The sequence below is a fragment of the Xenopus laevis genome, chromosome 8L (genome assembly GCF_017654675.1).
Source record: "Xenopus laevis strain J_2021 chromosome 8L, Xenopus_laevis_v10.1, whole genome shotgun sequence".
NCBI lineage: Eukaryota > Metazoa > Chordata > Amphibia > Anura > Pipidae > Xenopus > Xenopus laevis.
Window position 1 is genome coordinate 11,307,394 of NC_054385.1, and position 13,549 is coordinate 11,320,942.

The 13,549-nt window shown below is 45.9% G+C and overlaps 1 protein-coding gene across 3 annotated transcripts in view; it reads right to left on the reverse strand.

Annotated features, from left to right (window-relative positions):
* Positions 1-13,152, reverse strand: part of iqsec2.L (IQ motif and Sec7 domain 2 L homeolog) — a 117,531-nt gene extending 104,379 nt beyond the window's left edge. Inside the window, exon 1 of one of the 3 annotated variants that reach the window (XM_041573159.1) lies at positions 12,559-13,149. In XM_041573159.1, coding sequence (XP_041429093.1) covers positions 12,559-12,995 — 437 coding nt within the window. In that variant the 5' untranslated portion in view covers positions 12,996-13,149. Of the gene's footprint in view, positions 1-377; positions 734-12,558 lie in introns of those variants that run through there. The other 2 variants (XM_041573163.1, XM_018241065.2) reach the window with 2 other exon arrangements.
* Positions 13,153-13,549: the final 397 nt, after the last annotated feature.

Genomic DNA, 13,549 nt, shown 5'->3' on the forward strand with positions numbered 1-13,549 from the left:
TGATAAGGACCTTAGATTGGTAGACCAGGGACTGAAATCCACAAGCGTAAGGGCCTACTGCAGCATATTCTCAAGTTGTTACTATACGCTACAGACTTTCAGAAAGTCGCCAGAAGATAAAACATTTGCAATTTATTTTCTAAGATTTGTCTGGCCAACTTTCTTCTTCTCATGGCAGAAGTCCCCCATCGTGCCGATGCCCTTTACTAACTGACCATTTAAGGAAAAATAAGTGGAAGCAAATCCCCACTGTTTATTATTATGGCCTTTGTAGAAAGACTTTCCACTGACTGTCAGAGCTCAGAAAATTAGTTTCCCCCCACCTTGGCTCCTTACCCCTACTGCCATGTTTAGGTTGGGTGTCAGTGTGTATATACCTGTGATCGCTGTGCTGTCCGGTTGTTCAATGGCTTCTCGGGGGCGTACAGGACACAGTTTAGGAAGAGCAAAGCAGGATATCCAAGGTCCTTTCCATGGCTGACTATGCTGGGGGAGGGCAGGAGGTGCAGCACTCACTACACATAAACGTATAAGTCAGTCGGTCAGCCAGATCCAGGGAGGTGCTATAAAAGTAAGCTACTGCCATGCAGAGCTTTCAATCCAGGTCAGATTTCCTGCAAAACCTTTGCTCTCGGCTATTTAGTTATTTTAGTCTGCATGCCTATAAAGAAGTATACTTAAACCATACGTACAAAGCAGCAGCCACTGTCTGAATATCCCTTCTGTGCATGGACTTGGAATACTCCCTTCCCAATACAAATCATGGGATTGGGTGTAATACATTAACTCAAGAGGGATGGCAATAAATTCCTTTTTCTGCACGGGTGCCTTTCACCTTGCAGGGTAAGCCAATGGCACAGAAACGGCTGGCACAAGGCAAGGCTCCTCTGATGCATAATAAGGAAGGAATGGTAAATGCACGGCTGTTAAGTATATTCAGAGAACAAGGAAATCATAAAGATGTAATAAAAGTCATTCAGGGGATAGGACAGTTGTCTGCTGCTCATATTACTCCTCCAGTGTAAAGAAGGGCCTGAAGTTAGAAGCAATATTACCGCATTGCACTCTAGTCCAGTTTCCTATGGGGAGCTGCTTTTGGTAACTAAAAAAAAATTCCTCATTAGAATAAAACCTAGCATTTCAGCCACAAAGCACAACTGCTGCTTTGTTACGGATTTCACCCCTGTTTGTTAGCACAGAGGGGAAAAAACTGTTGGAGAAGGATCAGTTGGGCAAGGTGTAAAAATACCATTGGCATGTTGATGCAGTCCTCATCCAATGGGTCTCCATAGGTCCCAATGGATGATCTGTTGAGGCCCCATACATGGCCGAATTTGCAGCTGCACAAGTATGGCCACCTTTTACCCAGCCAGTGGATCATTGTTCATATGCTGGTCATAAACCTTACAATTAACTTGTTTGGCATGCTTGCAATATGCTTGGCAAATTAGGCTGATCCTTTGATTCCGGATCAAGGATCAGATCATAATGTAAGGCTAGGGAAAGAATCTGCTCCACCGCTGGTGCCCTGCCACCCGATGTACCTGCACCCGAATACATTGCCTCAACTTGGGTATAGAGGGGTGGATTTCACTGCAGAAACACAAGATTTTGCTACAAAATCCGTTGTGTGTGTCTGTACCTGAGGCAATGGGGTATATTTATCAAAAAGTGAAGTTAGAGATCGCCAGTCCTCTAGAGTGAAATTCCACCACTCTATATTCATTTCTATGGGATTTTGAAAGGCATATTTATCAGAGGATAAACTTTCACCCATTGATAAATACTCTTTTAAAAATCCTATAGAAATGAACGGAGAGTGGCGGAATGTCACTCTAGAGGACTGTGGCGATCTCTAACTTCACGCTTTGATAAATATACCCCAGTGTATTTGGGTGCAGGCACATTGGGTAGCAGGGAACTAGCAAAAGAGAGGGTTGTTGGCCTTTCTCCTCAGGTTGAGATCCGCATTGTCTGTCCCTAGCCAAGTCTAAGGGACCCATTGGGAGAGGACCAAATTAATGCATCGATTCTCTCCTTGACAATGGGATTTTCTAAGCTGCTCCATATATATCTGGTATCCAGATATCCATGAAATATTGTTTGGGCAGGACACCATACACAGGTCAATAAGCTATTAACGTGGTATAGAGGGGTGAGTCGGCAGCATTTATCAGCCTGGGCGGCTTTATTCTACAAACGCAGCAAAACAGAGTGGTATGCACAATAGGCGCCGGCATGTTTTCTGTGCTTTCACTTGCCAGAAACAGATGTTGCAACAGCTTTTATCAAGGCCTCTGTGGAGGTGCGTCTCAGGCTTACAAGGTGCCCACAAATGACACATTTTAACCATCTCCTAGCCCTACATTTTTGCTTCTACCTATCTTCCAGGTACGGGCAGATACAGTTCCAGGATACAGTTAAATTGACGCTCGTCCAAACTGGATGGTTCATAAACCACATGGAATGATATAACGTGGGAGAAAAAAAACAAAAAACAAATTGCGCCCCCACGGATACCCTCCTACAGCAATTACATTAAAAGTATGAGAGAGATGTATTTAGGCAAAAGGTAAAACGAACAGGATCCAATTCTAACCCGGAAATCTACAAGCACAGTGTCCCCTGCACATAATGTATATTGCCCATAGGGTGAAATTATTTTGACTGCAGCAAAAAAGTCGAGAAAATCAAGGATTCAGTTCGGGATTCAGCCTTTTTCAGCAGGATTCGGATTCGTAAATTAGGGGAGGAAAATCGTGTGACTTTTTATCACAAAACAAGGAAGTAAAAAATGTTTTCCCCTTCCCAACCCTAATTTGCATATGCAAATTAGGATCCGGAATCGGTTTGGTATTCCGCTGAATCTTTCGCAAAGGACTCGGGGGTTCGGCCGAATCCAAAAAAGTGGATTTGTTGCATCCCTAATTAAAATATTTTCTGCCTATGGGTAATACACATTAGGAGTCATTTATGAACACTGGGCAAATTTGCCCATGGGCAGTTTCCCATGGCAACCAATCAGATTGTTGCATTCATTGTTCTACCTGCAGCTGCCTGAAAAAAGCCAAGCACTGATTGGTTGCTATGGGATACTCCCCGCGGGCAAATTTGCCCAGTGTTCATAAATGAGCTCCATTATGTGCAGGTTTAATGCAGGGGACACCTGTAGATAGCAGAAAATTATCCAAATAATTAAAAAAAAATGTAGAAACTATTTGCTTTTTTCACTGTAATAAAAAAAACCGTAGCTTGTACTTGATCCCAACTAAGATATAATTAATCCTTATTGGAAGCAAGTACAACCTATTGGGTTTATTTAAGTTTTAAATGATTTTCTAGCAGACTTAAGATCCAAATTACAGAAAGATCCTTAATCTGGAAAACACCAGGTCCTGAGCATTCTGAATAACAGGTCCCATACCTGAAGCATCTTCCCTGCCACATTGCCTTACAATACACACACAAAAGCCCAGGTAAAAAGAGAGAAGAGACTACATAGACATGCGGCACATGAAGCCCGAGAGCAAAAGCAGCACAGACAAAAGAGACTTTAGTCGCATTATCACACGTGAATGGCCAATCATATCCCCGGTGCACTTAAACCATCATGATGATTATACTGAAAGGAAAAAAGGTTATGAGCAGAGTATGGCTGGGTAACATCAATGCGTAATTTATTTCTATAGCGAGTCATAATTGAGCGCCATTAATCTGCTCCATTAGCCTTTTTTTTTCTCCGGGTAAGAACAAGATTCCGTAATTGTGGGACAAAGTCGCCGAAATGTAGTAACAAGAGGAAAGTGTTTGTGATGATACTGCAGGGAATTGCATTAGATATGAATATTATATGTACAGAATAGTCTTGGGAAAAATAACTGCATCCAATCAGGACAAGCTTTGTAGTGCCTTAGGGTCGATTTTGGGCATTTCGACTACAAGTATGGGATCCGTTATCCAGAAGGTCACCTCTCCTTAAAGGAGAATTCAACCCTTTAAGAAATAAATCCGTACCCCCACCCCACGTAGACCTCCTCCCAGTCTAACTGCCCCCCCCGGGGAAATGTCCCATACTTTATACTTACCCCTCAGCGCAGTTCCTGGCATCCGAGTTCCACGGAGCCATCTTCCGGGTCTTCGGCAAGCTGAGTGGGAGATCGGCATGTTGGCGCAAGCGCAGTTGGGGCAATTCGCTAGTTTGCGACAACTGCGCATGCACCGAAAATTGCCGACGTGCTGGAAGAAGACAAAGACCCGGAAGGTGGCTGCGTGGAACTCGGATGCCAGAAACTCCGCCGAGGGGTAAGTATAAAGTATGGGGCATTTCCCCGGGGGGCACGGGTTAATTTCTTAAAGGGTTGAATTCTCCTTTAAGCCGATTCCCCAGGCATGAGCTCTCTAGGGCCTGCAGAGAATTATGCCCCTGCATCCACAAAATACAAAATGGCAAACAAAACTGCCACACTGGTGAGGAACAATATCACTAATAGCTCTAATAGGGAAATGCAAATGGGCGATTTGGGACGTTCATTTGTCAGAGTGATTTCCAGCTCACCTGGACCAGCGTACATTCATGGGTCGCTTGATTATAGCTGACCAATGATTGCACCCTCAAGGCCAGGTGAATACTACTGCAAATAGTGGATGACTCTGACCCAAGCAAAGGCCAACTAATTTATATACCCACTCCTAACCACTGATGCATATGCATAAGTATATAAGAAAGCACCACAATGTCTTCAGACAACAGTAGAGGGGCGAATACTGCTTCCCCTAAACTTGATTTTGGGGCAATTGGTTGGCCTAAACCTATCCCTGTAAAACCCATGGGTCCCGGATCAAGCTGTGCATAACAACAAAAAAAGTTTTATAGGATTCCATGGCACAGCAGTGCTTAAGTTCAAAATTGAAAAATAAGATGGGATGCCAACGGAAATTACTCTAAGACAAAATATACCCCAAATCCCAAGGCAAGTAAATAAAAAGCAGCATTTGGCAAAATGAAAATAGCATCTCCAGGCAACAGCGGCAGCAAGAGAACCCTATTATCCTCCTAATTCACAGCTTGCCAAGGCAGGAACCCAAGAAATGTCATATCTCATTGGCGGGCCGAGCAGGGGGTGAAATACCAGTCTCTCTGTGGGTGCCAGGATTCGAGAACAACATGCTATTGGCATCTCATAAAGTCGCAAGCATGTTCATTTAGCTGCCGTGACCCTTAAGGATTCAATCTAACGACCAGGCTGTTGGGTGGCACCAAATAGAGTCCATGCCTCGTTTTAACCCTTTCAGTCTGCCATTCTCCTTTTTCACTGTAATTTTTCCCTTTTTCGCTCTTTCACTGACTGGTTGCTAATGACATCCCCGCAGTGCCAGTTGCCATGACAAACGCACACACGGCACCTGGATAGCTTCTCAGCGGCTGGTTCTGTCAGTACCGATTGTGTCTATCTCAGCAGCAAAGTGCTTCTCCGGAGTGAAGGAAGTCTGCGTGGGATGGCGAGTGAATTTTAGTGATAGGTTACAGCTGACGGGTCATCAAGCAAGAGGGGAAACGTGTGGAGGCGAGGAGGAACGGAGGCAGGGGACAGATGGGAGGGGGGGTCCAGATAGACAATGGCTGGGGAAGGGGGGTAGAAACGGTGTCTGAATCACTCTTTTGATATTGTTAAAGGCAGGGATTTCAGACTGGCAGGTCTCACAAGCTGTCGGATACAGGGTACAGGGCCATTCAAGCAGTGGCATCTATTTCTGTCCGTGGAGAATGTCAAAGGTGCCCAATAGATGGCCATCAGAAATCATAAGAGGCCCACAGGCCACCCCCCAGGTCATAGGCATTGGCAACTAAATAGAATGGGGCTCTAACAATAATATGCCCATGACTTGTCAGATCCATCCCAGCAACACCCCAATATGGTGCATCCAAATAGCGCTTATACCCCCAAAAAGCACTATCTTCTCTGCGGCTCCCAAATCAGGGGGACCTTAAAGGAGAACTAAACCCCCTTGCTAATAAAAACCCTTACACTCTATAGTACCCCTTCCTGCTCCCCCCCCCGCACAGGTGTTAACAGCAGTAAATGCCCCTAAGCCTGTAATTACCCCTCGTTGCAGAGTTACCACAGTAGAGCTCACGGGCGCCATCTTCAGCCTTTCGGTGCTTCCGATTCGTGATAAGTGCGCATGCAGCGAAAGTGACATAAATTATCGAAGCGCCGGAAGACCCAAAGATTGCCAAAGTGCCGGAAGATGGCGCCGGCGAGCTCCGCTGTGCTGACTATGGGGCATTTACTGCTAACACCTGTGCGGGGGGGCAGGGAGGGGGGACTATGGAGGGTAGGTGTTTTTATTAGTAAGGGGGTTTAGTTCTCCTTTAATTAAATCTCCTATTTGTCCAATTACAGCATATTCAGGTCAAGTAACATCAGTCTCACAGCAGCTCTCCAGTCTGGAATTCCAGTAGTTATCTGGTTACTAGGGTCCACATTACCCAAGTGACCCAGAGGTGGTTTAAATGAGAAGATAAATAGAAGAGGCCTGATTAAAAAGATTTTTTTTAAAAAAGGAACCACCACCACATTGTAGCCTAACAAAGCAAAAGGTTTTTGGCTGTCAGGGTCAGTGCCCCCCCCCCAATTGGAAGACCAAGGCAAATAAATAAAAATAAATAAGGCAATTAATTAAAATAATAATTAAAAAAAAATAAGACCAAATGAAAAGGAGCTAAGACCATGACATTATTGTTGCAGCTACTGATTGGTTGCTATGGGTTACTGCCTGGTGTTGTTAAATGATCCCCATTGTGTGGCACGAAACATATCAACTACATTTAGATGCAGTCAAATTATTCTGATTTACATGCAATAATTGCCTGGTCTCCAGTCTCCATTGCCTGAGCAAGCCAAAAAAAAGTAGGTGGAGTCCAGAAAAATGTCATTTGACGGGGTAGTTTGTTATAACTACGTGTGTTTTTCCATCACAGAGTGAGTTATATCATGACACACCTGCAAACAAACTGATGTACAAGTGGGCAGAGCCAGTGTTGTACAAACACAAGGATTTGGATGATCACAACCAGTGCTTCTTGCCTTAGGTGAAACACACACCTATGTGCAATAGCTACCTGTAAAGAATCCTCGTACGAGCGCTGGCATTATATGAGAATACAAGACTAAAGGCTATGAAAGTCAAAAGTCCAATCATGTGGGCATTTGTACCTACCCGCCATGAGCTTAAAAGCAGTTGCCACTTCTTTTGTACCCAAATAACCCGGCCCAGTGTTTAAACCTGCTCTATAATATAAACCAGGGCACGTGGACACAAGATGATGCCATTGACTGTCATTATTTATAGGACCTGTGGGAAACAGTTTGGAAATTGAGAAAAAACTATAAAAAAAATATATAATGAAGACCAACTGAAAAGTTGCTTAGAATTAGCCATTCTGTAACATACTAAACCACCCCTTTAGCCTAGTTTGCATTTTAAAGGGATTGTTCACCTTTCAAACACTTTTTTTCAGTTCAATTGGTTTTCACCAGAAAAAAAAGACTTTTTTCAATCACCGTTTTAATTTTTTACCGTTTTTCCAAAATCTAAATTTTAAAGGAGGCGGAAAACTGCACATGCCTGGAATTCTTCCAGTGAGCACCACGGAGCAATCGTCTTCCTGCTTCTTCTTTCTTCCAGAGGCTGCGCAAGCGCAGTAGAGAGGAAAGCCAAACTTTATCGGAAAAGCCGGCTAGTTCACTCTATAGCGCATGCGTCTGCCCCGGGAATTTTAAAAACCGAAGAAGCAGGAAGAGGATTGTTCCGTGATGCTTGCTAGAAGAACCCCAACACGGTGCAGTTTTCTGCTGATAGAAGCACAGGCCTAGGGTTTCAGGTAAGTAAAAGTAGTCACTTAGGGGGTGCTTAACTTTTGGCACCACCAAGGGTAAAATGGTATTCCTTTTCCTTTAATGTCCCCGTCTCTGGTGTTTCAGTTAGTGATGTGCGGGTCGGCTTTTCCCGACCCGTTGCCACCTGCGCCAGCCCGAGCCCGTCTTCCAGGTTCCTTTTATACACCCACCCCGTTGATGACATCACAAACAGTAACATACCTGTAACTAGAGGGGGCAGGCCCCGGTGTGGGACGGACCCCCCTCCGTACATGATTTTCTGCCCTGATAGGGTGCGGGCCCTGCCCCAATCACACCCCCCTGCTCCCCTGGTAGTTCCGCCACTGGTCACAAATGGGGCAGGGCGAGAGGCACGCGTCTATAAAAGTTCAACACGGAAGATGGCATTTGGAAGGTTGCTCAACCCGAACCTGCCCACGACCCAAACCCGACCGACCCGTGGGTCCCCTGGGTATGGGGCCGGCCTGCACATCACTAGTTTCAGTCTGACAGCTCAGTAATTCAGGTGCAGATTCTGGACTTACAATTTTGCAACATTTAGTGGATACATTTCTCAGCAGCATCTCTGAAGTATTAGCAACTATTGTATCAATTCTAACAGCTGCCTGTAATGAAACTTGGATTCTGCTCAATCAATTCAGAACAGTTTACAGGGTCAGCGACCCCTTCCCAGAGCCGCTTTAGAAGGTGAAAAGTGACACTTTACATTTTAATATTAGAAAAACGGTGACACATAGAAAATAGAAAGTCTTTTTTTTCTGGTGAACAATCTGAAACCTACTGAACTGAAAAAAGTGTTGGAAGGTGAACAACCCCTTTAAAATGCAGACAATGTTAAAGGGTGGTTCAGCTTTAAGTTAACTTTTAGTATGTTACAGAATGGCTAATTCTAAGCAGCTTTTCAGTTTGTCTTCTTTATTTATAGTTTCTTAATTCTTTGGCTTCTTCTTTTGACTTTTTCCAGCTTTCAAAAGGGGGGTCACTGACCCCAACTAAAAAACAAATGCTCTGTAAGGCTACACATTTATTGTTACTGTTGCTACATAAATGATTCATCTTTCTATACAGGCCCTTTCATATTCATATTTCAGTCTCTTATTCAAATCAACGAATGGTTATTTGGACCCTAGCAACCAAATTGCTGAAATTACAAACTGGAGAGCTGCTGAATAAAAAGCGAAATAAGTCAAAAACCACAAATAATAAAAAATTAAAACTAATTGCAGATCGTCACAGAATATCCCTCTCTACATCATACTAAAAGTTGACAAGGTGAACAGCCCATTTAAGATCCAGCCTGTAATTTTCAATAAGTCTTCATTGATTTTGGCTGAAGTCTTCCAAACAACAGCACCTCTAGTGGTGATAGGATAATAGCGCCAGGGTCGTGTCTCTGTAGCATTGTGGCTGTTGAATTCTAGTGCAGCTCACAGAAATGAATGCAGCTTGTTCCTACGAGGATTACTCATGGGTTCAAGCAAGGCAAGCGATATATCTGCAAGCAGTTGTACATCACTCTGTCACCAACACTCCCAATTCTGTGCGGTCACCTCCCAATGAATGGTAGAGCCAGTGGATCTGTACAGTAGGTTCTCCCATCATACTACATGGCAAAGGCTGTGTTTTTAACCTCAGCTAGAGGGCGCAATTGTGCATCGTGCATTCCCAAGAAGAACTCGTTTGGGCTTATTCAAGTTAGGCATCAGATCAGTAAATACAAACAATTCAGAATGGTTATAAAGTTATTTAAAATTGAAAGCAGGGTTTGTTTGCCACTTTCTGCACTGCTGGTTGTAACTCCCGAGGCAACATCGATTGGCATGCTTATTCACAGGTCTGACTTCTATTACACTATTTCAAGTCAGAACCTGCAGTGCAGAAAACCAACACAGGTGACCTGTAGCAGTAGCCATTTCTTACTGTTCATTAGTGATACAGGGTCAGAAAAAGCTCAACTTTAACCCACTCTTCAATGGCCTGAAACTCCTTCTATTCTATATATAACCCAAACCCAACCGTGACTTCATTGAGGGAATGGATTTGCCTCTGGTTCTACAACTGCCCCACTTTCATGATGGCCTCCTGTTTGGGAAGTTCTCCCAAAGCTTGTCCATACCTGGGCCCAAACCAGTTTCTGATTGGTCGGTAAATAGGACAATAATCACAAATGGACTTCAGCCAAACTGGCAGCACTGGTCCCGCAAAGGGATCTGGTTTTCCAGCTCAGTTATTGGCCAGTGTGCATTCCCAGCTTGGATACACTAGGTACAATTCCAGATGCGACAGGTAACAAGCAGATAAAGTTGCAAGAATCTAACTTATTCGAGTCTATTTGTGTCATCCTTTCTGGTCACCCACCTCGGCTTACAGGCAGACCGTACCATACAGAGATCGTCGTCAGGGATTAGGGGGCGGGAGGGAAGGGGTTACTTAAAGCTGCTGCTATGGGTTGCCCTTAGTAGCCCAGCTGGGAACGCTGCAATCTCAGCTAATTGCCGGAGTCAGGCTGTGCATCCACCACTGCTTCCGATACAGCTGCTTCTCTGGATACCCCCTGCCCTAAGTGGCTGCCATGTTGCTACTCTCCCCCAAGTAGCTCGGTGAAGTAGGGCCTCAACTACAACTCCCGACTCCTGCACATACTGGATTCTGCAAATAGACTCTAGTAGATACATGCCAGCCTAAGGTTGCTCTGCCATGTGATTGGCCATTATATACAGCCAATAGTATAGCGTGTACACTTGTTTTTCATCTCCAGGCAAACCTATACCATAAACTCCGAGGCAAGATTCTGGGAGTTGTAGTTCAGCACAGTGCAGTCCTACCTGGACAGGTCATTACGCCATCAGAACATGCAAGTCTCTGATGCACTGCACCATTTGGAATGAGTAATTTCAAGTTTGTTCATTATGGTGTAGAGGGCAGACATTGGCACCTAGATATTTGCATTCCACCCCCCTGCCCACAGCTATATGTAATAACCACTGTGCGCTGACGATCCTCCACTTCTGAAGGGTGCCAAAAAATAAATTGGCAACAGCTGTGAAAACAACCAGTACCCTCGGCAATGGCACACAGGCCCCACCAGTCAACGCAACAAGCTGAAAGCTCCATATGGGAAAAGTTAGTGACGTCACAATCTGTGGCACGCAACACCAGCAAACCTACTCTGTGACAGTGTTGTTATCCACAGAACTGTGCCAGATACCATATGTCCTGTATGTAGCAGTGAGTAATGCATTCCTCTGCTCACCGCCTCCCAGGCAAGGCTTTGAGTTTATCACTATCAAAGATGTCTCAGCAGCAAGAGGGGCAGGTATAGGGACATATACTAATCACCACCTGGGATCCATTGTGACATCAGCCACCTATATGGTCATACTGAAACAAATTTATTTTTTTGCTCATTGTACGATGTTTGTGTAAGTCTAAACCCGAGCCCCTGTGCATCGTTACTTCCCCTGCAGGGGTTGGGCCTGAGAGCGAGCAGCTTTCCTACCGCAAACACCATTATTTAGTATTCACATAACAAAACCCACAGTATAATTCTAGCAAATGCAGGGTAAACTGGACCGACATCTCTTGGGGGCAGGCCCAGCTCGTGTACAAAACAGCAGGGTCAGGGCTTTCACAACAGTTTTATTCTACAGCTGCCTAACTTGCAGCCCCCTCCCAGTGTTGTTGAACTACTCATCTCAACAGCTTCGTTGAAAGAAGGATGCTGAGAATTGTAGTACAAATGCTGCAGATGGGACAGATTATATAGAAACCAGCTGTTTAGGCAATATCTGGCATTTTTTAAATGTAATATGACAGTTTGGCCTAATTTAGCATTCCATGCCGTTATCACAGAGAAACGCCCATCGTATTGCCCCATATTGCAGACAGAGAGGAACAAACCACACTTGAGATTTGCCCAACTCCTCTGCGGATTACAAAAATACTTGCACATAGGCTGAAATCTGGCCTGGCAATTTTTCAACCGATCCCCCAATGGCAAAGTGACAGTTTCGCCAGCAGGAATCTACTCGCAGCCAGTAACTCAACTCCTTGGAGACGATAGGAGGAGTCCATAGGTCCCACCAGTGACAGGACAGTCGGGTGATGCCAGTTGGCTCCCTGTTGGCATACCCGATTACAAGAGGTATTTGGGTTTTGGACAAACGTTTAGGATGTGCCTCCCCAAATAGCTCATAGTAAGGTTATGGACGGTGGAGTAACTAGATGTTACTGGGCCCCACAGCAAATTAATTGTAGGGCCCCAGCTTACCAATATTTATTGAAATTGTATATGAATTAGGGCCCCTATACCTCCAGGGCCCCCCTGCAGGGTCTGCTTCCTCTGTAGTTATGGATATATAACCCCCCCCATCACTGCAGGAATATCCAACACTAGTCATCAGACTGCCCCCTGTAACTGCACAATGTGGGGACCACTGCCTCCATGTTTCTTACCCATGGGTCCCCAAGCAATGCCGACTATAACTCCCAACACACTTGTGCATAGATCTAGAATAAAGAGCGCTGGGAGTTGTAGTCTAACAATTTCTGGACCCTAATAGTTAATTGTCTTCTGGTGCTCCCCTAATGATATCTAACACCACAAAGAATCTTGACCCCATTCTGTCGCCTCCCTGTCACTTGCGACAATACTCACTTTCTCTGTAGGGTGGTGGCCGGACTGTTGTTAGCGCTGTGCCCTCCGCCGGGGCTGGAGCTGCGGGTGGGGCCCCTGTGTGGGAGCCGGTGATGTTGGTGCGGTTGCCCGTGGTATCCCTGCGGATTGTCGCCGCCCCCGCGGTGGTGATGGTGATGCCCGTAGGTGCCGCATCCTCCCCCGCCTGACTCCCCCCGGTACTCTGATCGGTGCTGCTCCCTCTCCAGCCGGACCGACTGCTGCTGCTCGCGAAGCTCCCGGTTCTCCTGGCTGACCCGGTCCAACTGCACCTCCAGCTCCTCAATGCGGCGCCGCTGGGTCTCCAGCAGTTTCTGTTGGCTCTCGATGATGTTGTTGAGTTCCAGGAGATACTCCACTGCCCGATTCGGCGACTCCTGCCCGCCGGGGTTAGAGCCAGAGCCGGCTCCCCCTTCCATAGCCGCTGGGGGACGACAGGACGGTGGAGCGATGCTGCGGGGCTGCTCAGGGTGGGAGGCCGCCGGGCATGGTGCCGGGGGAGGAGCGCACGATGTTACCGCGGCGGCTGCTGCAGACTCACTGCGCGCTGACAGGCGGGAGGAGCCACGAGCGAGCGAGCCAAAGCGTCATTCCTTGAACACAGCCAATCAGAGCTGAAAGGCTGGCCGTTCGCTAATCATAACAAGGAGGCGGGGAGCTGGAAGGCAGACGCATGGAAGTTCTTTAGCCAATCACCGGCCTCGGAAGGTTTGGGGGTGAATTCGCGTGCAACCTGTCAATGCAAGATGTTGCGGAGCAGCGTGCGAACTACAACTCCCAGCTTGCTACAGCTGGAAAGGCCTTCTCCCAGTAATACAAATGCATCTCATTTAGATAGATATCACTGGGCCCCACAGCCGATTATTATTGGGGCCCCAAAATGTTTAGAGGTTGATCTGTTTTATCAATATTTATTGAAATTGTATATTAATGAGGGGCTCGTAGTGTCCTAATACCTACTGGGCCCCCTCTG